We start from the raw sequence: 26,627 nt of genomic DNA on the forward strand, positions 1-26,627 counted from the left end.
GACCCATTTCAAATTACTTAGTTCTATATTGCTTCTGAAGACACGCAATTGTTTATATAAACATAAATATTTTGTAAGCAATACCACGATGTCAGTAATGCACAATAGAACGACGTGGGAAACCCGAATGGAGGAAAGGACACTGGGGTTCAAATCAGCTCCTTCACTGTTCCTTACCGTCTGTGACAATTTACACGTCTTGTTTTCTTTTGGACATATGCTTAGATTTTTTTTCAAAGTAGAAGTTAACAATTTGTGAAGAAAATGAATTGCAGAAGTGAAGAAAATTCATTATACAGGAATATTTTTGGTATTCAGGACCCCTGTTCTGTCTCTCAGCTTATTCTGTCATCAGATGTAAAGCTGAAGCTAAGTTCTAATTTATACTGCATAAACATGAATCAATTTCAGACATTGACTCCTGAGTCCTATTTTTCTATATTGCATTTTAAAATGATGGATACAAAAATCTCTCCTTTCTTTCCTCTCCTCTCCCCCATCCCCTCCACACTTGTTTCCTTTTCTCCACCCCCTCTCCCTCCATCCTTCCTTCCTTCCTTCCTTTCTTTCTAGTTTTATCCACCATGGTGACAGAATTCAGCCCAGCAGCGTCAATGCCTTAGGTTGGACCATCAGTGAAGAGAACCCTAGAGTCTCCAAGTGTTGAAAATATATGGATGGAAAAGAACTTGGACATGATCCTCCTGAACACAGTTCAGGTCAGGTGAGAAACTCAATTCTGTAATCCTAGACAGGGCAAGGACAAGTCTAGCCAACTTTGAAGCAAACTCTTACGTAAGTGAGCACAAAAGCCTTCAGTGACAATTGTCAATCAGAATAAATTAGGTTTCCCTCCTCCTCCTTTCCCTGAGCTATTGAAGCTGAATAGACAGTGGTGATTATGTTAAGAACCTGGGGAAAGGGAGGGACCTGGCAAGAGATGGAGCCCACACAGGCTGGAAATTTTCTTTTCTCTCTATTGAACATGGCACTACGCCAGGGTGGCAGACAAGGTATTTGGAGTTGCTGAAGCCTCTAAGTGTGGGTCTGCTACCAGGGCTGGAAGATTCCCCACTAGGGAGAGTAAGCCAAATTTCATGTTTCCAAACTCAGCCAAATGTGATGGCGACAGCACGTTCTTTCTAGAAAAAGGCACAACAGTTCAGCTGGTTTCTAACTCACAAGGAACAGACTGATCTTTCTGGGGCAGCCAATTTCATAGATCATTCAGGTTTGATAGGTCATGTCTTAAATATTGGCTGCTAGGAATTTACTGACTTGCCACAAGCACACCCAAAGAGGAGAGTGACTCTTTGTAATGATTCCTTTGAGCAAACAGGAACCGTGGTGAAGCCACTTCCCTTATCCATAGACCCCCAGGATCAGGTCTAGTCTTCTATTGAACTGAACTCAGTGGAAACAATCAAAGGTCATGAGAAAATGGTAGGAGTAAATTATTTGGCATATGGTTGCTATCAGAAATAAGTAGGTCTTATCACTTCTTCCATCTAGGCCTGGTAAATATTCTAGGGCTTAAAAAAACCAAAAGGCCCAGAGGAACAGCTTGATTTTAGACAGAGCCATAAAAGAAACTGTTAGCAACAACACTCCATGTGATAACTAATTTCCATTTTCGATAAAGTGGTTATATAAAAAACAGAAGCAAAGTAAAAAAAACCCTGATAAGACTACCAAGGATCATGTTAGGAACAATAAAGCCTAACTGATAAAAAGTATAAAGGTTGGTAATATTGGTAAATATAGCTAGAATGACATGTCAAAGATGTGAGATGTAATCTTATCTCACAGGTGAGATTAACTCCGCCCAGCCTTACTGAAAAATAAGTTGGAGTATGTAAAAAGAGATCTAGTCTCTAGAGATAAATGGGTTCCACAAGGAATGAGTTCTTTTGACCTTAAAAATTAGGTAGGAATCTGTTTTTCTTTCAGTAAAGATCTGCCAATGATGCTGCCAACCCTTTGACCCAAAATATAACTGAATAGACAGGTAAATGTTTCTGAATTTTCATTCTGGTTGAAGAGGGAGCCATGTATTTATTATCATATGATTGTTATTATAGTATTTATTATCACATTTCAAGCTGGCTTATACTTTTTGTTTTTTTCTTTTTGGTGGCTGGCCAGTATGGAGATCTGAACCCTTGACCTTGGTGTTATCAGCACCAAGCTCTAATCAGCTGAGCTAACCAGACAGACCCATATACTTTAAAAACATATTCCAACTGCTGCAGTTCTAGTTGATCCATAAACGTTGCCACACCTTAATTTCTTTGAAAACTTTTTGGTATTTTATTGAATTTTAGAGCTAGTAGAGGTCTTAGTTATTGTGGAGTCCAACCCTGTTATTTTATAGATGAGGAAACTGAGGCACTGAGGGGTCAACTGTCACACAGATAAATAGTGACAGAGCTGCTACTAGAATTGCCACCTCCATGTCTGAGATTCTTCCTCTTCAACTAAACAGCTTTTAGTAGAAGCCACATTTCCCTCTGCTGTGCTCCCCAGCATGTGCCTGAAATGAACACACTGACATTAATTTGGGTGGAAAAGTCAATAAAAGAAGTATTTACAGAGGAGAAAGGGTGCCTTTTACTTATTTTAACTCTTATGCTGGATCTTTCATTTAGGTATATTTCTACAAAGTCTCACCCTACTGGACATTAATTTCTCCCTGTGTCCTTCAGAATAGACCTTAGCTGTAACTCAGACCACTAACTTCTTCATTTATTTGTTAAGGAACAATTTTGCTGGTCTGAATCTAGAGTGATCCCTACTGCATGCCCTACTCTTGCTATTGGGACAAACTTGGTCATTTTGATAAACTCGAAGCTACTTTCCTTTGCATTGTCCAAAAATATTAAAATCTTGCTAGACAAAATATAGTTATTTAAAAATTTCTCTTGGATACTTTGGCTTAAAGATGAAGATTTTTCACTTAAAGAGAGTGAAACAGGTTTTAAAAAAGGGTAAGGGACCTGAGACCTCCCTACCTGGAGATATCAGAACAGCAGATGAGAACAAAGCAATCTCCTCCTCGGTCAGCTGCAAGGAACACAAATTCTTTGCAAAGTCAAATGCTTCATTCACTAGGTCATCAGAACCTACAAAGGAAGAAAGAACATTAAATAAAAATACTTGGACTTGGAATGAGGCAAGAGTAAGAAAATTCTTATAATCAAGAAATTATTCAAGGATTTGCATACTAGACAGCTAGGAAAAACTATTTTTAAGTTTTTAAACATAAAAAGTGATTTAGTATTAATTACAGAATGAGGAAATTGGGCAACACTCATCTTCACCAGGTAGCTGAAGTTAACATTATCAACGAATGGGAAAATAGACATGCTATGTGTCCTGTGTATTATCCGTCTGGTGAAACATAACCTGATTCAAATCTTATAAATTTGAAATTATTTCCAACTAAGAATTTTTAAATAAGTGATTTGGGGATCCTTTAGACAAGAGATACAATTCATATAAAAGCTAAATATTTATGTATAGGGGCTGAGGATTGTCAGTTTCAGTGGCACTTGAACCTAGCTATCTAGGGTGTCCAAACTGAGATGTAAGGAACTTCTCATAGAACTGAGATGAGGTGTCTTTCAATTTGGTAATTTCTCAGGAAATTTGTTTAGGGAGCTAGAATTTATTTATCTTTACCTTCTAATGAATGCTTCAAAGGTCAGTTCCTTAGCTATTGTGAATTTTGGCAAAATAATGTTGCATCTCTACACTGATCCCTGGTAAATGTTTCTTTGATGAAACTGGAAATATACCAAAGTTGTTTGCCAAGGCTTTTCCTCCTTTCTTGAAAATCTACCCCTGGAGATGACATGGCTGTGTATCAACTTAGAAGGAAAACACTGCCAGCCCTGATACACTTGCTGTTGGCTGCCATATCAACTAACAGCACAAGAGGTCAAAGGGCAGTGGCCTTCTCTGGTGTCTGTGGGCAGGATATGGAACAAATGGCACTATCAATCGCTAAACCTTTCCTGGCACCAGACCATCTTTGCTAATGTTCTTCTTAGCCATGCCATGCACCGATGACTGGATGTGATGATACACAACACTTTCAACAAAGACTGACCGTCAGAGCCCTCCCACAACAATGGGCTGCGGATCATTTTGGCCAGGTTGGCACAGACTCAATCTGTGCTCCCAGAACTTCATGAATTAACAGGGAAAAAGTCACTGCTGTGAGTGAGAAACAGTGAAGGAGCTCTGCTTTTAGTTAGTTATTTTAAGTAATGATTATAAATTGACATAAAAAACTTAAGAGGTCACCCCCATGGAGCACTGTGGTCTACATAATAAACATTGTGGAGCATTTAAACGAGAAGGTCAAAGAAAAGCTAATTTTACAAAGAATGACCTATAATGCATCCCAGCTCTTTTAGCAACAGTCCTCATTTATTTCCAAATGAGGTCTCCAATAGGGTCCAGGGTTCTCTCTTCCCTTTCATGTAAGGAGCCACAGTTGTAGGAGAAGGAGTTAGATGAAACACTGGAGGCTCCCTGGTCCAACTCTTACCAAATAATGAGATACTAGTTCACCTCAAGAAATCAAGGCATGTCATTTGACAATTTTGAACTAAGGGAAGAAACTGGTGACAGCTAATGAAATTGTGTCCTCATCAAGGGGACACTTACCTAAGGCTTTGAACATTTGCATTCCTCCATATTTTCCTTCAAACAGAACAGTGTTGTTTAATGGGTTGAAGGCACGGCACATTCTCACTAAAACCACTTCCAAGCAACCTATGAGTAAAAAAAAATTAAAATATTTATATATAGCCAATAATAAAGAGATTATCACTGCATATAGGTCAAGAGACCTCAAGAACTTTAAAACACACACACAGACACATACAGACCCACACAGACACACACATACAGAAACCCCTAAAGATGCCTTTCTGCAAGTTAACTATATTAGAAATAAAGTTCTCCTGATACTTATGTGAGGAATTAGAGAGAAAATATTCTTTAAAGGTGGCTAAAGTGGAGGACATAAGCGATATTTTTTTGGGAGGGAAACATATTTTTCTCTATTTTTTGATTAATATTAAAGTTAGTTTCAGTTCTTGAATTCACAATTGATGATAAGTGGCACAGGAAGGAGCTTTGCAGCAGGCGAGTTCAGTCTGTTACCTTTTGTAGAAGTTTTGCTACTAGGAAAACTTGCTGTCTGCTTGATTTGCCACATGGAGTTTTTAACACCCTCCATGCATATTTCAGCACATGATGACTTTAAGTTGTGATTCCTTCAGTGTGTTTCTCAGGGACACCATTTGTATCTGGTGCTCTTTAAAATGAGGATTTCTTTGTTAAATAAGTTTTGGCAAAATGCTATATTATCTCACTCCAGAGAGTTAAAAATCAACATTCACAGATCAAAGGTTCTCAGAAGTCCTGACCTAAAGGAGCTTGTTTAACTTTGATGATCCTAGCATTTTTCTGAGTTCACTGTCAGCCCAATGAGGGAAGGAACCTTGTCTGCAGCCACAGGCAGTTGTGATTATTATATTTGCTTTTGCATCACCAGGACCTAGAGAAGTCCTTGGCACATAGTAGGTACTTCAAAATATTTACTGGATGAATTTGTTTACTACCTTGGTTTATCTCTCTGAAGATTTACTGATGTCTCAAGAAAGTACTACTACATAGTTTCTCCACAACTGGAGAAATAGCCTTTTGTCCCAAAGTGTATTGGAAGGTGACAGCCAGGCTCAAAGCCATAAATTGGCGTGAGAGTGTCATATTAGCGATTTGGCTGCATCTTTGGTGACTTTCTTATGCCACCGCTTTATATTTTTGTCTGTATTTCATATGTTTGCTGACTTCTCTGCTTAGGGGCTTATACGTAGGAAAGGGTTTGCAAATATTAATTGAAGCAATGCTTTTCTGACAGACAGGAATAGGTATCATTTATTGAGTACACAATGGAAGGCACTTTTGTTGGCCCCTTGCCTTCATTATCATATTTTTTTCTTGCAATAACATTTTAGGTAAGTTTTATTGGCTCTATTTTATGAGTGAGTTGCTGGAGTCTTAAAGAGGCTAAGTACCCTGCCTTTTATACTACAGTCAACATTTTTCAGCAGGCAGAGATGTTAAAGATTCTATGATTCAGTGGTTCCCCAGTGTCAGTCTATGGATTGGTTATATCTGAGTCTTAGTTAGAAATACAATGAACTGAGTTCCCCTCCATGAGATTTGGATTCCATGGGTCCGTGATGGTGCCTAAATCTCTGAACAGTCAATCAGTTTCTTTGACAGTGCTGAAGCAATTCCAAGTTTGGAATTCATTGTTTCTAGTTTATCTCTTTATTTTACAAACCAGAAAACTGCCTTCTAGAGAATTTAGCTCAAGGTCACATATCTAGTGTAGCAGATTTCATTTTTCAAAGAAGGTCACAAAAATATCTTCTATCCCACATGTTTTCTCTGACCTTACCACACCCCCATTAAGAAGTAGAATCCATGTCTCCTGCCCTTGAACACAGGTGGGCCTTTGTGACTGCCTGCACAAGGAATACAGCAGAAGTAACACTGTGGGACTTCTGATGCAAAGTCAAAAAAATCTATGCACCTCTGCCTCATTCTTTTGGAACAGTAGCTTTGGAACCTAGAATCTATGCTGTGAGGAAGTCCAAGTAGTCTGTGGAAAGGCTCATAGGGAGAGAAACTGAGGCCCCAAACCCAGAGCTTCCGCTGAACTAGAGGCTGACAAGCAGCACAACTTGTCAATTATCTGAGTGAGCTGACTTGAAAGTGGGTCCTCCTGCTCCCAGTTGAGTGTCCTGGTGAGCACCACCTGGGGTAGAGTTAAGCCATACCTGCTGAGCCCTGCCACATTGTCTGTTTGAGAGCAAAAGAAATGATTATTGTTGTTTTAACTGTTAGGGTTGTTTTCATATGCAGCAATAGATAACTGATACATCAAGGTAACGCCTGAGACAAGGTTTGCATCAACTTGCATCATTTGGTAAAGAAGCAGCAACGACTTAGAATAGCAATTATATTCGGCTCAAATTCAAATGTCAGCTTTGCTTTGTATTGACTTTGCGATATTAAACATAGCCCTTCACTTCTCTGAATCTTTGCCTCCTCTCTTTAATATGGAAATAACAATATTGATTTCATAAGACTAAATGAGATGTCATAGGTAAACATTCACATATATATGTGCATTATTATACATACATAAGGATGTCATTATTATTACCATGCCTTATGATAGTGAAGATTAACATAAACACCATAAAGATTCTTATTTTCAAAGGGGGCCAAGAAAGACAAATACTTATTTTTTTCCTGTTTGGTACCAGCATCTGCAAAGTCAATCATATGCAGAGTTTCTGAGCCACTTCCCAAGTGATTGTGTGTGAGAGAGTGTGTGAGAGAAGGGGAGGGAAAAATTAGAGCACCGTACAGTGGCGGTCCTCCCCATGTGCACAGGCTGCAGTCTGTCCTCATTAAAATGATTGGACATGACCACAGAGGCAGAGCTCAGCTGGCCTCTGCATTCTCCCCCTCACAGAAGGCACGTAGTATGTTTTAGCGCCGGCTCAGCAATTCAGCCACCTTGACACGCTAATTACTTGCACTGCCTGTCAAGCAGGGTATCTCAACCTCTGCAATTAATAGCCCCACTTTCAATAAGCAAAATTGTATTTGACTTCAAAGGGGAACTGAATGAGTATCAGGGCATTTTTATTACCGAGAATTAGCTGACAATGTGGGTGGTAAAAGCGAGCTACATACTGGAAGGAGGGTTTTCTAGAACCAACACAGAGCTAAGGGTCAACCACATCCTGGTCTAGAATAGGCCCCCCATGAATCTTGTCCTGGCTCACCTGACTTCAGAAGTAGAATTTGATCATTCTGACAGAGCTCCATGAAGCCTGTTATCCGCTTTGCAAACTCTACCACATACTGGATGGCATGCGTGATCTGGATGGCACATTGCTGCCACAGTGCCTCCCTGGACTTCAAGAGAGAAAACACAGAATGCAAATGGAGCCGAGAACTTGCAGAGTCCACAAAACACGCAGTGTTGCCTCATTGGTGCTTACCTGTCACGTGGGGTCCAAGGTAGGAATTTACATGATTCTTTTAAAAGAAGAGGGGAATGTTTTCTATTCTTTTCTTTTTTTTCCTCCTAGGATAATGTTTTAACCTGTTTGAACCTCAATATGCCACAATTATCAAGGTACTGAGGCTAAAATAATAGAAACATTGCTTATAGGATGTAAAGATAGTTTCGCTATTTTCTTTACTATTTTTTTTTCTTCTTTTCCCCTTCTTACCTAAAAAAACTCAAGCTCTTTAGTCCAATATGTACAAACAAATCCTTGCATTGAGGAACAGAGATTTCACTGACAGGCTTCCAATATGTCATTTTCATGGGTATCTGATGGACATTAAACTTTTAATATTTTCATGTTGTGTTCTTTTCCCAGAATTAGCAGAGATTTTTATTTATTTATTTTGGTATAAAAAGAATTTTGAGGGGAAAGGCATCAAATCAAACCAAATCACTCTTTTAAGTAATATAGAATCCCCCAAATATATTTAAGTCCTTGGATTATTTTCTTTGAAATGAGAAACATAAATACATGTGTGTTAATTCTGTTTTTTATTGACCAGAGTAATACCTATACCTTTGTTTCTTTATTTATATAAAAGTAGTAAGATGTAATTATTCTGGTAGAGAAAAATCAGTATGTTATAGTCTTATATTTAGATGCACACATATTTATATAATTATTAAAATTTCATCTACTGGTAGATTTCATAATTGAAGATTTCAATCCCAAGGTAAAGTAATGTGAATATCAAACAATAACAACAAACTCCTTTCTGTGAAAACTTTTCCAATGGAGACACACACACAAATGACAATAATAATAATAAATAATACAGAAGTAGATTTCATAATTGAAGATTTCAATCCCAAGGTAAAGTAATGTGAATATCAAACAATAACAACAAACTCCTTTCCGTGAAAACTTTTCCAATGGAGACACACACACAAATGACAATAATAATAATAAATAATACAGAGTGAGTTGTTCTTTTTTCTTGGCACTTTTTAACATGCAGGACAAGAAAAAGAATTTGGAATGCTTTGTTGCATATCTTTGTTGTGTACATTTGTGACTTATTACTGTTGTGATTACTCAATTGCTCTTGATCCTTGCCTGGACCCAAGAGGCCACCATGAGATGTCCTAAAATCATCGGATGAAAGCACGATCTCTCTAGACACTCATATAGGGCAGTTGTTTTCAATCAGGGTGGTTTTGCTTCCAGGGTTTATTTGGCAGTACCTGGAGACATTTTTGGTTGTCAGTGTGAGGGGTGCTACTGGTGTCTAGTGGGTAGAGACCAGGGATGCCACTAAATATTCTACAGTGCACAGGAGACAACCCCTACAACAAAGAATTGTCCAGCCCAAAATGTTAATAGCGCCAAGATTGAGAAAGCCAGAAATAAGGTAATCACACAAAAGCTTTCCCGTAGTTTCTCAGAGTACCTTGCTTTGATAAGCTTTGATCTCTTCATAGGTGTGGGTCTGCCACGCCAGCTGGTGCAGCTCTTCCATGGTGTATTGACATGTCTCCAAATGGGACTTAATGATGTTCTGTGCAATTCGATCTATGAAAAAGAATATCAATTTGTGGGTTTGTGAATAAAATCATTCTGCTTGAGAAATTTATTTTTAATGTGTTTACTGTTGGAATGCCTTTTGGAGATACTTCGGTTGTTTTAGAGTGTGTTAACACTACAGACCCACACAGACACTTAAAATCTTCAGACAGACTCTTTACTGCCTTTTAAAATTTTCCGTATTTTAATCAAAACTTACTGTGCCCACCACCTCAACTTTTTGATCACAGCCTTGGGATATTACAAGTTGTAAAACATCCAAAATTATTTATTTATAAAATAAATACAAAATTATCATATTTCTTGCTTTTTAGCCTAGAATTTGACTAACAGTCTTAACACTTACACTCCAAATACTTTTGCATGTTTAGAAAAATCACTAGAACCCTATTGTTTATCTCAGAAAGGGGAAATTAAAATATAATTGTATTCACTTATATGTTAACAAAGAGGACTAAACTATCAACTAAAAAGTGGTTCTAGAGGGAAGAGGGAATAGTGAAGGAACGGTGAGAGAAGCTAGACTCTCTGATACCATTGTTTTTGTAGGTTTGACTTTGGGGCCATGTAAATATCTTACATAACTAACAATGAGAGAAGTGGTACATATGAAATCATACTGGCCCATGAGTTGATAATTATTAAAGTTGGGTCATGAGGGCTACTATATTCTCCTTTATGATTTTTTATGTGATATAATTTTACTTTTAAAAAAGTTAAAAAGGGAGAAAATAATTATATTCATAAACAGTAGTAAATACAATCGGTGTTTGGGGGTAGTTTATCCCAAATGAGTTGTATTTCATATTGTATATTAAATACCGATCATTTGGGGTTTGGAAGTATAAAAGTTGGATGATAGAACCGGACATAAGAGCTCTTTTAGTTCCCCGATAGAGCTGGTGGATAGAGCTGGTAGAGGGGGTCCCTCGTAATCCCATCTGCTATTTGAACACTGGGAGCAAGTGACAGCTTGGGAAACCAAAGGACCCGGGAATTCTACATGTGGGATGTGAGTGGAACAAAGATGACCACATCTTCTGCCTGATACCTCTTCTTGGCTCATACAGAATTGGAAATTTTCTTGTGCTTCAGCTTGTGCCATTTCAGATGCAATTTTTGTCCTTTCTACATGACCAGTTTCATTTCTCCAGGACAGCCTTCAAAGCAGCACTTGAGTACCTTCCTTTTTCCTCTCTCAGCTTCTGGTATATATGGTGATGTAGAGAACAAAAAATGTACACTGAAGCTTTTGATGGACTTTCTAAATGAAAATTTTCTAGAGCTCATGGCCTGGCACATTACATACACTGAATAAATGGTAGCCACAATTATCATTATTAGGACATTTTATATAGTTTGTCATCGGGAAGTAACGTAATGACTCATGAAACTAAATGGAGATATTTAATTTTGCAATCAGTGCTACTGAAGGAGGATATTTCAATATTTATTAGAGTCTTTCAATCAGAATAAAGTGATAGATGTAGACCGTGTTACAAAATGCTAACTTACGGCGATAGTTAAACTCTCTTGGATTCAGCATTGAGCATTTTTAGACTTTCTCTGCTTATCATATTCAAAATCTTTTCTTTAAAAAGTTCTATATTCAGACTTTTATCGAATATCCTCCTATGGTATAAAAAAAGGCAGGAATTACTCTATAGATTATATTAAAATAGATTGGTATGTCATGGTGTATCATTTTTCAGTTTCACCTGGGCAGTCTAATTATTTAGATTCTAAAAAACATATTTGTTCTCCAGTAGGTATATAATGAAAACATAAGATTTTATAGCTCTATAGTTTTCAAACCTTTATCTTCTTGGAGTATTTTGTTTTCATCTTCAAAAATATGCTGATTTGTTTGTTATTTATAAGCTCCAGGGTTTAGAAGCAAAACTATAATTGTCATTCGAAACTGTATTATGAAGAACTCTTTATGTGTTCCTTTATAATATCTGCCGGGAACTGTTAGCCAAAGTTTAAGAATTCTCTGGCCTTCTGCTGCCAAAACATAGAGTTCTACGGGGTATGAGGAGGGGTAGACGCAATAAACACATGAGCAGGTTAAGCAAAATAAGACATTAATTCCACATGCTTGCTTCAGAACTCAGCTCAAGTGTCCATTCCTGGTGACGGCTTCCTTGTATCCTTATGTAGAAAGCTGGCTGCCATCACGCTCTTATGCCAGTGAGATTTGTTATGGTGGTTACTTGTGCAGATCTGTTTGTTCCATACCCATCAAGACCGTGAGTTCTGCAAAAACTGGACAGCAGAGCCTGGCACGGTGACTTCATATATTCATTCAACAATAGCAAAAAAAAAATATATATGTATTTTTGGCAGCCAGACAGAATGGGGACCTGGATCCATGATATTGGTGTTATAACCAAATGAGCTAACCAGCCAACCTCTTCAACCAATATTTTTGAGAAGCTACTATCTATCAGCTCAAGGTACAGATTAAAAACCAAAGATATTTCCTTTATTTTTAAGCAACTTACAATAATATCATTTCATGCCATAATGTAATAAATGCCCTGAGTAATTGGGGGAGCCCAAAAAAGAAAGTGTCTAAGTAATTCTGGGGGAGGCAGAAAAATAACCATAGATGAAATGCCGGGGTCTTCAAGGATAAGCAAGACTTTGTCATATTGAGAATGGGGAAGATGAACCTCAGAGAGAGGTAATGATATTATAAAAGCGCTGATAGAAAACCAGCTGTAGGCTAGGTAATTTCTGACATTGTATCTTATGTCTTTATAACATTTACCTCTTTACAACCAATCCCCCTTTTACTGATGAAAAAAGTGAGTTCATAAAGAGTGAGTAATTCTAGACCAATTTTTACAGGGCTAGTAAGAAGTGTGTTGAAATTGAGTCTGTCTTTTCTGGTAAGAAGTCTGGTGTGTTTGTAACATCAGGTGCATGAAGGAGATGGGGAGACGTAAGATTAGGGTGGAAACTGTGACTGAAGCACAAACAGCTAAGTGAGCCAGCCAAGGAGTTTCATCTTGTAGAATTGTCGGATTTTTATCTTTGGATTGTATCTTGTACATGACTGTAAGCCAGAGGAAGTTGTAAAACTTAAGAGTGACATGGTCAGTTATTTTAGAAAGGTGATCCTGGACATGGCAAAGAAGATGAGATGGTATTAGTGCATATGTGAGATTAATCAAGTTGTGAAAATTCAGACAAGATAGGAGGAGTGTCTGGACTGGGTGATAATGAGAGAGATAGGGTGGAGGGACTGCATTCAAGACACTTCTGAAAGAGAGTGCAGAGGACCAGAAGGTGCAGCAGTGAGAGAGAAAGGAAACGTTAAATAGAGCATGTGCTGGGGCAATGTTGAGTTAGTACAGATAATGCTGAAAATGTCCATCCATCTACCCCCTCCATCCATCACCTGTCATTCCATTGTCTGTCTCCTTTCACAAAGCACTTCAGAAAGCTAAGATCGACCCTTTGATGATATTAAAACCTAAGAACTCAGAATGGCTTCGAAGTCAACAGTAAGCATGCACAATTATTTTTCATGCCCCTGTGGTGAGAAATAAGTCAAATTTCTTTTGGACATAAGACTTGTCAATGGCAATGAAGTAGCGACAGCTGCAGATGGATTCCTCTTCCGCTTTCTCCCTCTGTTCTGCACGTGCAAAAGTCGACTTGACCGTCTCAGGGCTCAGGTAGATAAACTGCAAGGGAAAGCTAGACTTGGTCTCAGGGAGGCAAGGTGGAGGGTTCACCCTGTTGATTAGAAAGATCCTTGAACATCAGAAGAGACGGTTTGCTTGGACTGAGAGTCTGCAGTTGTGAAAAGGGGAGAAGGATTTTTAAAAAAGGGAAAAAGTGAGAGGCAATGAATACAGTATGCAAAGTTCCTGCTGGGAGCCAAAGGAACTTTCAAGAGTCCTTGCCTAGAAAAGTAGAAAAGGTAATAGGAAACGCAGTCCTCTCTAGGGAACAACCACATGAGAAAGTCCAGACAAAAGAGACTGAGGCAAAAGAGCAGAGAATAAGGAATCTTTCTGGGCAATCTCACACCCTTCATCCGTTACCCTGACTTGGATTACAGCTGTTTCTCAGAGCTCAGTTTTTGCTGAATTCTTTAACTAGCTTGGGCTGTAGATGGTACATGTTGAAGGAGGAGCCAGCATGCTCTGTGCTGGGAGAAAGGGTCCAGCAGGAATATGGCCCAGATAACTAACTGCTGGAAAATTCTACCACCTTCTGAGGTGATGTGTATGGACTCCACAGTGTCTCCTCCTGAGACCACAGATGGGGCTGGAGGGTTCTTAAGTGGGTGTGAAAGAGAAACTAGTAAAAGTGCAGGTGCGTCTCCTCAGTAGTTAAGATTCTCTGCATATGTTCAGTGGGATGGAGGTTTGTTCAGTTCACTAAGAGTACGCAGGCTGCTTTGACAGTTAATAAAACAATGTTGAGGAATGGGAAGAACAGTTTCATTCCTTTTCAACCATGATGAGGTAAAATGTCAACATTAATGCAGGCAAGGGAAATTGGGTGCATAATTACAGGTTAATATTATATCTATGTTTCTTATTTTCTATTTAAGTTCTGGAAAAATAGCTTGTTCTTACTTTCTCTTTCTCTCTTCCTTTCCCTTCCCCACATGTATGAACATATAACATTTTCATTTCTGTAAAATTGCTGTTTTGTTTTAGACTTTGATCCTGATATTATTCATAGAAGAAAGATTGTTGGAACCCAAGATTTATATCTAATTAACAGATATTTGTAACTTCATATATTAAGTAACTTTATGGGATAAAAACAACCATGTGGTCTTCTAACAAAGAAAAGCCCAGGACCAGATGGCTTCACTGCTGAATTATACCAAACCCTCAAAGAATAATCAAACCATTTCTTCTCAAACAATTTCAAAAAATTGAAACGGAGGCCACTCTCACAAATTCATTCTATGAGGCCAGCATCATCCTGATATCAAAACCAGACAAAGATAGGACAAAAAAAGAAATCTACAGGCCAATATCCTTGATGAACATAGACCTCAAAATCCTCAATAAAATATTAGCAATTACAATACAGCAACACGTCAAAAAAATTATATACCATAATCAAGTGGGATTCATCCCAGGGATGCAAGAATGGTTTAACACATGCAAATCAATAAATATGATATGCTACACCATGAATTCAGTAAAGTTGCAGGATACAAAATAAATGCACAAAAATCAGTAGCACTCTAACACACCAAGAAAAAAGAAGCAGAAAAAGAAATCAAGACAGCAAGCCCATTTACAAAAGCCACTAAAAGAATAAAATACCCAGGAATAAATTTAACCGAAGAGGTGAATGATCTCTACAATGAAAACTAAAAAATTCTGCTGCAAGCAACTAAAGAGGACACCAAAAGATGGAAAGACATTCTTTGTTCAAGGATTGGAAGAATTAACATTGTGAAACTATCCATACTACCCAAAGTGACCTACAGATTAAATGCAATCCCCATCAAAATACCAATGACATTATTCACAGAAATAGAAAAAACAATCCTAACATTCATATGGAACAATAAAATACCCCAAATAGCCAAAGCAATCCTGAGCCAGAAAAATAAAACTGGTGGCATTATGCTACCTGACTTCAAATTTTACTACAAAGTTATAGTAACTAAAACAGCATGGTACTGGCATAAAAACAGCCACAGGACCAATAGAACAGAATAGAGAACCCAGAAATCAACCCAGTTACTTACAGCCACTGATCTTTGACAAAGTGCCAAGAATATACACTGGGGAAAAGACTGCCTTTTCAGTAAAAGGTTCTGAGAAAACTAGATATCCATGTGTCAAAGAATGAAACTAGACCCATACCTCTCACCATATACCAAATTCAACTCAAAGTGGATTAAAGTCTTAAGTATAAGACCTGAAACTATAAAACTCCTAAAAGAAAACATAGAGAAAACACTTCAGGAAGTAAGATTTGGCAAAGACTTTATGAATAAGACCCCCAAAACATAAGCAACAACAACAAAATAAACAAATAAACAAAATAAACTAAAAAGCATCTACACAGCAAAGGAAACAATCAACAGAGTGAGAAAATAACATACTGAGTTGGAGAAAATATTTGCAAACCATAAATCCAACAAGGGATTAATATCCAGAATGCACAAGGAACTCAAACAACTTCACAGTAAAAAAAAAAAAAAAAAAAAAAGTCCAGTTAAAAAATGGGCAAAGGAGCTGAATAGACATTTTTTAAAGGAAGACATACAAATGGCCGACAAGTACACTAAAAAATGCTGAACAACACTAATTGTCAGGGAAATGGAAGTCAAAACCACGCTGAGATAAGTCATTCCAGTTAGACTGGCTACTATCAAAAAGACAGAGAATAACAAATCCTGGTAAGGATGTAGAGAAAAGGGAACTCTTTTATACTGTTGGTGGGACTGTAAATTAGTACAGCCACTATGGAAAACAGTATGGCGGTTTCTCAAACAACTACAGATAGAACTAGCATATGATCCAGCAATCCCACTTCTGGATGTATACCCAAAGGAATGGAGATCATCATGTTGAAGGGATACCTGCACTCCCATGTTCATCACAGTTTTGTTTACAATAGCCAAGATATGGAACCAACCTAAACATCCATCAACGGATGACTGGATAGGGTATATGTGGTATATATATACACAATCAGTCACAGAAAAGAATGAATTTCTGCCATTCACAGCAATGTGGATGAGCTTGGAGAAAATTATGTTAAGTGAAACAAACCAGACACAGAAAGAGAAATACCATATGTCTTCACTCATAAAGATAAGAGACAAAGAAAGACCACAAGAAAATGGTGAACTTTCAGAAGGAGAGAACAGACCTATAGTTACTATAGTAACTACAAGTGGGAAAGGGGGAGAGGAAGGGGGAGGGGAAATAATGAGTAATTAGGTAAGAGATGCAAAAAGTAATTATGATTTGCAATGATGAACATGCTAATAATATTGATTTGATCATCACATACTGTATACAAATACTGATAGCCAACTCTGTACCCCATAAATATATATAATTAAAAAAAATCACAATGTGTGCTTCATATGAAAGAATAACCCTAGAAAGTTTTAAAATAATTGATATAGGGAAATATACTTTTTTCTCTATCATTTTTGATGGAAACATGTAAAAAATATTGTTAATCTTAAATCCACTTATGATGCGGTCTATAAGAAGAGAGGAATTAAATTTTTGAAAGAAAAACTGGAATGAAGTTGACGGTAATTCTCAATAGACTGTGCAATAATTATAGAACCCTGGAGCTGCAACTAGCCTCCTTCCTCCATTTGCAAATGGACTGTATTGAGATACAGTAATAATCCTAGTAGTTAGTTGGGTTTTCTCTCTCTCTCTCTCTCTCTCTTTCTCTGTCTGTCTGTCTCTCTCAAACTCTAAAGGACTTCCACGCTTCCTGCCCCATTCTCAACACTCTTCTTTGTGATCTATTAAGTAAATCAAAGAAATAAGAAAGGAAATCCCTTGTTAAGGCATTTATAGGATGGTTGTGATGGATATAACAAAGTTTACACAGGCAAATGGAATTTCAAAAGTCAATCATATTAATTTAAAAAGATGTAAGAGTATTTTGAAGCAATGTTTAAAGAAATATACCAAAAATAACTATTTTTACATATTGATTCACATAGTAAAGCAAAGTTTGGAAACAAGTAATCCAAGTTACCTAAATCTACGTGAAAAAAAAAGGCTACATCTGCTTATTTCAGTGAGAAAGAAGTAAACTGACAAGCAAGGTGACAATTTCTTGTTTATAACTGTGATATTATAGAATGAGGACCAGCTTGCAGCTACTAAAATAGCAAATGACCTTCTGCAGCTCTGATTTCAACCACTCAGCGGGTTTTTCCCACCAAAGTGGCTTATTTTAGCTCTCACTAGACATTTCAGCAAATGGTGCTCTCCAAAGGCTACAGTGTCTCTGACACGATTGCACTGGTGGTTTCATTAGAATCCCACATCCTGGGAGTGGGGAAAGTTGAGCATATCTTTAAAAACTGCTGCTTTCGGTGTCATTACCAAGCGCATCGTGGCCCAACTGTACCAGGGTGAGAAAGCTGAGGTTCAAAGCTATGTATAGCGCTGGAGGGGACTGAACCTGAACTTCCTAGTTCTTTACCCCAGGAGCACGTGCTCTCTCTCTCTCTCTCTTTTTCTCCTCATGAGAAAGGATGGTTTCTTCTTGGCGAATTACGCCCCCTATTCATTTTCCTGCACAAGGGATTTTTTTTAAAACTTGGAAGTATTCTTTTTAAAATATTATATCTCAGCCTCAATCAAAATGATTAATGAATTTTTAATTTGTCACTTGCCTTAAGGATCGAGAGAACCACTGAATTCTCTGTTTAGTTTTTACTACTAGTGTGAAAACGGAATACTTAGGAGATTCACTTTGAATTAATGCCAGGGTATCTCTATGGACTTGCTCAAGGCATGTTTTAAGTGCCTGCATTACGTTTTCATAATATCAAGTTTCCTCAGAATCTGTGCTCTGAAGTGGTTAACTATAATATATTAAAACAATTGGTTGAAAGATGAAACATTTAACCAAACGCACGTTTGCTTTTTTGATAATAAACCACTAGTTTTATGTTTTCTGTCATTAAATAGAACAAGTCTAGTAGTTTGTACACATGATGATGTCAGAGAAGACAACGTCATTTAAAAACCTTTCTGATTTTTCTAATCTCTTTTTAGAGATAATTATTTCAAGCATAAATATAATTCCACTGTCAGAATAAAAACATCAATATTTAAGTTTAAAACAGCAATCTATTAGTGATCTATAGCTTCACAAGAAAAGGGATGGATTTCTCATTTAGATTCCTCAATATTTTTTAAGTAAGAATTGGGGGCATCAATAATCTGTGACTTATTTGTTGGCTCAGTTCATGCTCCAACCACTTATTACTCTCTCCCCAATGAATCAGGATAGCTTCCAGTCTCCTTTGCATGTAAATTCTACTGCCAACTCTTATATCACAGAATGATATAACTGATTTTTACTTCATATAGATCTGAATTTCTAAGACCAAATGTTCTTAGAGTTCTTCAGAAAAAAAATATATTGTCAAAATATAAGATTATGTTATTAACTTTAAAAAATGATAAAAATGTGATAAAATAATGTAATAAAATATGAAATGAGAAAACCAACTTAAAAAAATCAGATTAATGCAAGTAATAATATCTGGGCAAAGACTGAATAAACAGATTAGTAAAATGGTTAACATTTTCTCAAATTTCAGGAAGCTCATGTAAGATAGCATTTTAATAGAAGGTAAGAAAACAAGAAATAAAGCAGAAAGAAGAACTGAAAGAGCCTGTACAGCATTGGTGTTTAAGCAGAATATATCTAAAAGAAAAATCACAAGCAACAAAATCAAATTAACTATCTAAGAGGGTGACTTTTTAATTACCTAATAATGAAAAGCTGCTTTGGATCACAAATGTTTTGTTTCATTGCAACAGTGCATGTCTAATTTTGCGGAAATTATCATTTCCTTTCTTGAAACTAGTTGACAAAATTGAGAAAGAATCTATTATAAAACCATTACATTTCAAAGTTAACTTCAATGGAGAAAACCTCCTTTACAGAACAATCAGAAAAGAATAACTTAAATGTCCTGCAGTTAGTGAGTTCTAAGGGAGCTATATGGTAAGACGAGGAAGCCAACACGGCCCCTTTCAGACTTTTATTTATTTAGTTTTAATTTTAACATTTACTTGTACACATTTATGGGGTTCAGTGTGTTGTTTCAGTACACGCATATGATGCACAATGATTCACTTAGGGTAGGGAGCACGGTTTTGTGCCTGTTAGTTCACTACTGCTCCTCCCCCTCCTGTCCCCTTCCCCTCCCGGTCTCTGGTAACCATTATGCTACTCTCCACTTCTATGAGAACCACATTAAAAAAAAAATTTTTTTTAGATTCCACATAGGAGTGAGATCACACAGTATTTGCCCTTCTGTGCCTGACATGCTTCACTTGACATGACGGTTTACAGTTCCATCCATGTTGCTGCAAATGATGGGTATTTCTTGTTACAGCTGAATAGTATTCCATTGTGCATGCCTTTCAGACTTTTAGTTTTGGCCTTTGGGAAAGTCACTTAACCTCTTAAAGTCTTAGTTTCTTTGGGTTTGATTCTCCATCTACAGAAGGATCCGGCAGCGATGATGTTTTCCAAAGGCAAGTTGAGTCTGACAAGCTACCTGGGAACTTTTCTTTGTTTTGAATCATGAAGGAGAAGTCTTGCAGAGGTACAGAGGGTGAGAGTACAGCTCATAGTCTTAAAAGCACGTGAAGAGTCTTAGACCGGACAAACAAAACAATACAATCCAGGGCCCATTAAAATCTTTCCGTATTCTCCTTTAAAAACTGTACCTCCACACACTACCCAAGGGACAATTACTGGGTCAAAGATGATGAAACCTAATTATGAAAATTGCTCAGAGCCATCATTAGAATTGATTTTAACTGTTTGAATTTTGTTGACAGATGGATTGATTGTTAATTAAAATGGAAGCAGTACCTCCCCCACTTTATCACCCTTCTGGAACTTTAGTCAATGTATTTCTGACCCTTAGGAAGAACTAATTTAGAGATAACCTTTGGAGGCCATTTTTACATTTAGAACACTTAAGCTGTATTTTAAAAAGTAACTTGATTATTTAAATAATGCATTCAGTTGACTAACATTTTAAAATAAATGTTTTGTAAATAGCCCAGCACCAAATTGTTTCAGAACAAACCTGTTAGAAAACCAAGTAGCAGTTCCCCAACAAGCCACACAAATATGGCTCAAATTTGAATAGTAAATTCACTCTCCTTGGAATTGAGAGTTTGTTGTCAAGGGAAAGCTTATGTCTAAAAATAATAAATAAAATAAAATAAATGACAAGAAAAGGTTTCCAGCTGGGAACATTTCCAACAGGTCTCCTTATATTTGCAAAAATTACAGAAATAAATCCTTAACTGGTTAGTAAAAAGAGCCTGTTAAGTTGGTTGCATACTATGCTAATTGTAACAAAGTGTACTGATCTCCATCAATCTGGCTATCAACTGGCATTTCTGTGTTCCATGGTCCATGTGGTATTTTTTTTTTTTTTTCCTTTTTGTCTTTTTTTCGTGACCGGCAACGGATCGCAACCTTCAGTGTCACGCCTGTACCGGACCTGGACCGGCCATGGGATCGCAACCCTCGGTGTTGCTCCCGCCCCTCGCTCAGCCAGTGAGCAGCTGGTCTGTATGTGGGATCCGAACCCTCCGCGGGAGCGCCACCGCGCTTCCCAAGCGGCACACTACAGCAGTGCGCCACCAGGCCGGCCTAGTCCATGTGGTATTTTAAACCTAACCAACTCTTCCCAAAATAGGTGCTTGAAAATGTGGCTAAAGCAGTACATATCCACCCTAACCTGTGGAAAAGTGATTCAAAGCTCTGAGAGTCAAAGTCAAAGCTTGCAATGCTTTAAAAGTATGGCTTTGCCTACAGTGTAGCACCCGGAATTGCTATGCAACCTGGAAACTGTAGGTGGGCACAGTTTCAGAGGTCACTTTGTAAGTATGAACATTCTCTCCTCCTACAAGTCACAGGCAGAATCCTGTGAAATCTCTTTTCCTCTTCCTTAATGTAGAATATTTCACATTTACTATGACTTTTGGAACTGAGTGTACAGAATGGAAATGGCTTTGCAATAGCTTCTCAATAACATTTTTTTTTCTATTGGTAGATTTTAGAATCTTCTTATGAAGTTCCGAACTCTGAGTCAAAAATTAATGCCAAACTAGTATCTCCAGGGAGTCCACTGAGGAAGATCAATTTTGCACAATTTCAACTCAAAACAGAAAAGTTGCTTTAGAAGATTTACCTAATCTAGCGAATGTTAGCAATTAGGAAAGCAGTATTAACAGAGGTACAAGCATGTAGTGGGTAATATGCATATGTGTATTACATGTATTATGGATAGATGTGCATATTTATAAGTACTTGAATTGAGCATATATGTGTGTACTGTTTGTGACATAAATCATCTTTATATTTGTTTAGAGCCTGGCTGGTCACAGAGTGCTTTGTATATATTACACTATTCTCCATTTGTGGGGACTCACCAGGCTGAGCATGGCAGTGGAGTGATTACAACACCTTAGCAGGTGAATTTAGACTGGCTTTAAAGGGTTATTAAAGGGTACCTAGAAAGATATGGAATATTCCCTAGGGAAGAACTGTGGAATCTTTTGTCCTAGGTACCTTCTAGAATTATTCATGGCCATGCACTCATTAATACTATAGTAGTAACCATGGTAGAGATGCTAGGAATATGGCAAATGGGTTGATTTGTCCAGTCCCCATACCTGAGGAATTTCTTTTTGAGATAAAAGGCAGGATTCTGGAACTAGGCAGCCTTTGGGTGATATTCCATGATTGGCAAAGAACAAAGTGGTGCTGTAATTTCAAAGAAGCCAAGTCAGTCCCTCACTGGTAACCCAGGTGACCTTGGGTAGGCTGGCACCTTAGTAGTCAAGAACATATCTTTATTTTATGATCATATATTCATGACCTCGAGGGTGATCATATTGGAGTGAGCCAGGGAGGACAGGTGGATTTTCCTGGAAGCTGCATCAGTACAAGCAGCCCATGATGTAATTTGATTATACATGAACTTGGAGTGGTTTGGGATTGGCCACCACCCTCCCCTTAAGCTGTCCCTAGTTGTCCTTGAAGTTCATTTTAATCTGATTTTTTGTTTTGTTCAGGAGAGAAGAAGCTTGTGCTGAGGCCTGATTTGATGGTAGATATTAACTGAAGTAGATATTAACTGTATAATTGGCAGGGTCGTTCCACCCTGTGAAAGCCCCACGTGTCATCCAGCTCCTCGGGAGGGAGACATGCTGGCTGCTGCCATGGGCAGGTGCCTCAGCATCCTGTAGGACTGCCTCATTGCCTGCCAGTCCCCTCCTCTCCACTACCCTATCCTCCTCTTGAAGTGGCTGTAACAAGGGGAATATTTGTGCATGTGACTGAACTTCTGTGGGAGGTGAGAGAACCGTATCCTTCAAAGTCATTTAGTCTGACTGCCTTATTTTTCAGATGATGAGACTGAGCCTCAGAAAACTGAAGTAATTTTGACCAAGTTCACGTGGCTAGTATGCAAGTTAGGAGTCAAGTTTCAATATACCTTCCCTAAACTGTTTGCAAAGGCGAATGGTTGGGGCCAGGATGAGAAGGAAGCTGGATAACAAAGAAATTCACAAGATGCCTTCTCTCAAGGCAAGAAAGGAAGAACTAGGATGCAGGATTTTCCTTTTCCACGCTGTTCAAATGATTTTTCTCACTGGGTCAGTCTCCTGTTTATTTTAATGACCTAATTAAAGAGTTGCTTCTAAATTGAATGCTTACCTGTATTTAATACAGGTGCTATCAGAGGAAACAGGAAATACATAGCAAGAGTTAACTTCTTTTTTTCTGCACTATTTTTGCGTGGGTCTTTAAATATGCATAATAGATTTAGGCTGTTATAAAATATTTATCCATAAAAGCACATGTCATTAAAGGTGCTGCTTTAAGACCATAGCACCCGCTTGGGGTTTCTAATAAGCAACGATTGAAACAGGCCCAACTTTTATGGAATTCCACACAAAAAGCACCACTAGTAATAGCTTCTGTATTTCTATGTAGCTTTCATAAAATAAAGTAGTACATTATAGGGACTAGATCACTTATACGACAAACTCTTTTTGTAATCTCCTCTATTAATATTCAGCTTCTGTAACAGATACATTTTTTAAAAAAGGTTTATTTCTATTTTGATACTTAAAATTCCAGGCTCCATAAATAAAACACAAAAAGGTTGAACATAAATCTATATTCAGGACTACATAGGCTCTCTCTGCCTGCGGTCGTAGGCTGTCTGCTCCAGTCCCTGAGCTCCTGATTTTTGCTCCAGCTTCTATCAGGTCTGCACGGCTGTTTCCAGCACTCTGTGGGGCCTGACAAGGAGGCACAACTTGTCTAGAATGCCTGCAGGACAGGAATAGCAGGGAAAACCTCAACATGGAAATTGAAGGGATGCCTTCCAACCCTACGACGAAATTGAAGGGATGCCTTCCAACCAAGGAAAGATGGAAAATGAAGAACAGCCACATGATGAGGAAAAGCTAGAAGTACTTGTACTCTGGAAGATGAGGAAAGGTTAGAAAAAGAGGGAAAGACAGAAAACAGGGGAAAGACAGAAGGCGAGGGAATGCCAAAGGCCAGGGAGTGAGGAAAATGCAAAAGAGAAAGAAGAGGCAGAAGGGGAGGGAGAGTCAGGACAGGAGGGAGAGCCAGACAGGGGCAGGAGAGCTGCGGCAGAGCGCCCCGCTGAAGGTGACACACCTGGGAAAGCCAACGAAACCGACAAGGGGCTGGCGCAGTATCTCAAGCAGTGTAAAGAGGCCTTACACGATATGAATTCCAGCGAGGAGGACATGATAAGAGAATATGACAAGATGGCTAAAAGTGGAGGATGACAAGAGAAAAAGCAAACAGAAGTTGGGGGCATTTTTGTGGATGCAAAGAAATTTACAAGACCCCTTCTACCTGAGGGGCCCGAGGGAATTCAGAGGAGGCTGCAGGGCCCCATGAAGGGACGCTGAAGACATTCCTGTGCATTAACTTTATGCTAATACTTTTAGGCATCTCTCCTGTTACCAGCAGACTTTTGACCCAACTGCAACTCTACTCTATGTTATCAGATTTTATCCACTGCAAGGAAAAAATACTTATGGTGCATTGTAAAATTAAAAAAAAAATACATTAAAAAAATGACTATATAGGAAGAGGCCGATGAGTTCACAGTTCATTGTCTTTTTCTGGAGAGAAAATTAATGAGTAGAATAGAAAACTCAGAAAAAAAAAAAAGAAAGGAAAAACAAAAAGAATAGCAAACTCAGGAGACATGTGTAAAAGGCAATTTATCCCCTTAGCATCACAGCTAATTTGATGGATGTTTTTTCCTTTTGAAAGCATGTTATTTGGCTGTTTGAATTGTCTTGTTGTCTGGTACCTTGCAGATACATTATCAATCACCTTTTGGCTTAAATGAGCTCATTAAGAGTATTAGTTCTGCATGATCCCCCAACCCGTCTGAGAGCTACAGTGAGGAAGCAAAACCAGGAGGTTACACTTTCCTTTTCTGTTTGTTTGCTGGTATCCTTTAGCTTCCTCTGCCTGCCACCAACCACTGCAAAATTTAATTCCCAAAGATACGACACATCCATCATGCCAGCATGAAGTAAAGTTCCAGCTAAACTAGTTAATACTGCTGCCTAAATATTAATTTGCAGCTTACTTGCCCTTCTCTTATTTCATGGCTTCTTTTTCCTACGGGATTTAGAAAAATCCAAGAATGTAATTTTTGAAATATTTCATGTTTTTCTGTCTGCTTGCCCACATTTTGTTTTCTGTTCTCAACACTATGGGAATAAAACATTCCTAATAAGCTATGTGGATCAGAGTAATCAATATCTACCATCTTCCTCACCTCAAGGAGAGCGTGGAACCATCATGCCCAGGACTTATGATACTTTACATTCTAAATTGAATTATTTATGTTCGTGTGTGTCTCCTAGATGGTGAGGGCAGGAACCTTATTCTGCTTGTCTTGAGTGCACAGCACATTTCAAAACTAGGTTTTTGAATAAATGCCTGGCAGTCTAGGGTAGTGGAACGACAGAGTGATTTTAAGCTTTATCCACTTCACTAATAACTATGTGCACTAGGAAAACCACCCATTGTTTGTGATCCTTAATTTCTTTATATGTACAATGGAATGGTTTCTTTACTGCTGATCGGAAGGCTCAAATTTATATAAATGCATGAAAGGACTTTCTACATTTCTCTGAATACATAAAGCATCGTTATTAGAGTCCTTACCCTAGGAAATTTTTAGTTCCTTTGGTGGACTCTTAGAAAGACAAGTTTGGTTTTCCTGACTCTGATAACATTAATATAACTGACTTTTGGGGATCTGCTTATGTATTTGTGTTATGGTTCTTAAACACTTGCTTTTATTAAAAATTTCAAAACTGAAAGAAGTTATTCTGTATGGACTGATATAAAGACTGGTTTTAAGAAAAGACCTGCTTTTAACATGACCCAGTCTCAAAATAATGACCTGACTGAACACATTTCATTGTTCTCTCAGAAACCAGAGGAAGAATATTAGGACTTCTAATTGCCAAGAGTGACGTTAAATCTTTTTTGATGCTGTATAACCTTGAATTCACCCAATCAGAATGTGGCTAAAATCAGATTTTCTGTTTTGTCTGCATAGGGTTCTTCCCATGAAAGCTTGCTACTAACCAGATTGGTTTAGATGCCCATTGATCAAATCAAGTCAAAATGTAATCATGCAAACTCTGTAAGCTCCAGTTGGTAGCACTTGGGAAGATGTCAGGTAGGTTGCAAACACCAATGATGTTTTGCTGTGGGGACTGCAATCATATTGTTTGATGGGAGGAAATAATGGTTAAAAGAATGAGTTTGATGTTACTCAGATCCATATTCATATGCATTCTTTGCTTTTTCTAAGTTATGTAACTTCTGAGCCTCAATTGCTTTCATCTGTAAAACGGGTATACAAATACTTACATAATAGGCATAATAAGATTGTTATTAGAACTAAATATAGGACATTTAGCACAATGTGCGTCATCAATAAAAGGTAATTATATTACTTGCAATAGCCAGTAATGTTACTATTAATAATTAAATTAATAACATTATATTAGCTTTATTACAAATATTAATAATGATAAGGCTTGCGTATGGCATGTCCTAAGAACTTAAAAATATTAACTCACACACAGATAGGGACTA

General features: G+C 37.8%; 1 protein-coding gene and 1 pseudogene across 1 annotated transcript in view; one reads left to right on the top strand and one right to left on the bottom strand.

Annotated features, from left to right (window-relative positions):
• The window catches only part of RORB (RAR-related orphan receptor B), a 79,179-nt gene that overhangs the window by 13,479 nt on the left and 39,073 nt on the right, over positions 1–26,627 (bottom strand). Inside the window, exons 5-8 of the mRNA XM_008587269.1 lie at positions 9,565–9,686; positions 7,884–8,016; positions 4,675–4,782; positions 3,012–3,122 (exon numbers count right to left, since the gene is read on the bottom strand). Coding sequence (XP_008585491.1) covers positions 3,012–3,122; positions 4,675–4,782; positions 7,884–8,016; positions 9,565–9,686 — 474 coding nt within the window. The remainder of the gene's footprint in view (positions 1–3,011; positions 3,123–4,674; positions 4,783–7,883; positions 8,017–9,564; positions 9,687–26,627) is intronic.
• Positions 19,759–24,422, top strand: LOC103602830 (annotated as a pseudogene).

The sequence above is a fragment of the Galeopterus variegatus genome, unplaced genomic scaffold (genome assembly GCF_000696425.1).
Source record: "Galeopterus variegatus unplaced genomic scaffold, G_variegatus-3.0.2 Scaffold4327, whole genome shotgun sequence".
Taxonomy (NCBI): domain Eukaryota; kingdom Metazoa; phylum Chordata; class Mammalia; order Dermoptera; family Cynocephalidae; genus Galeopterus; species Galeopterus variegatus.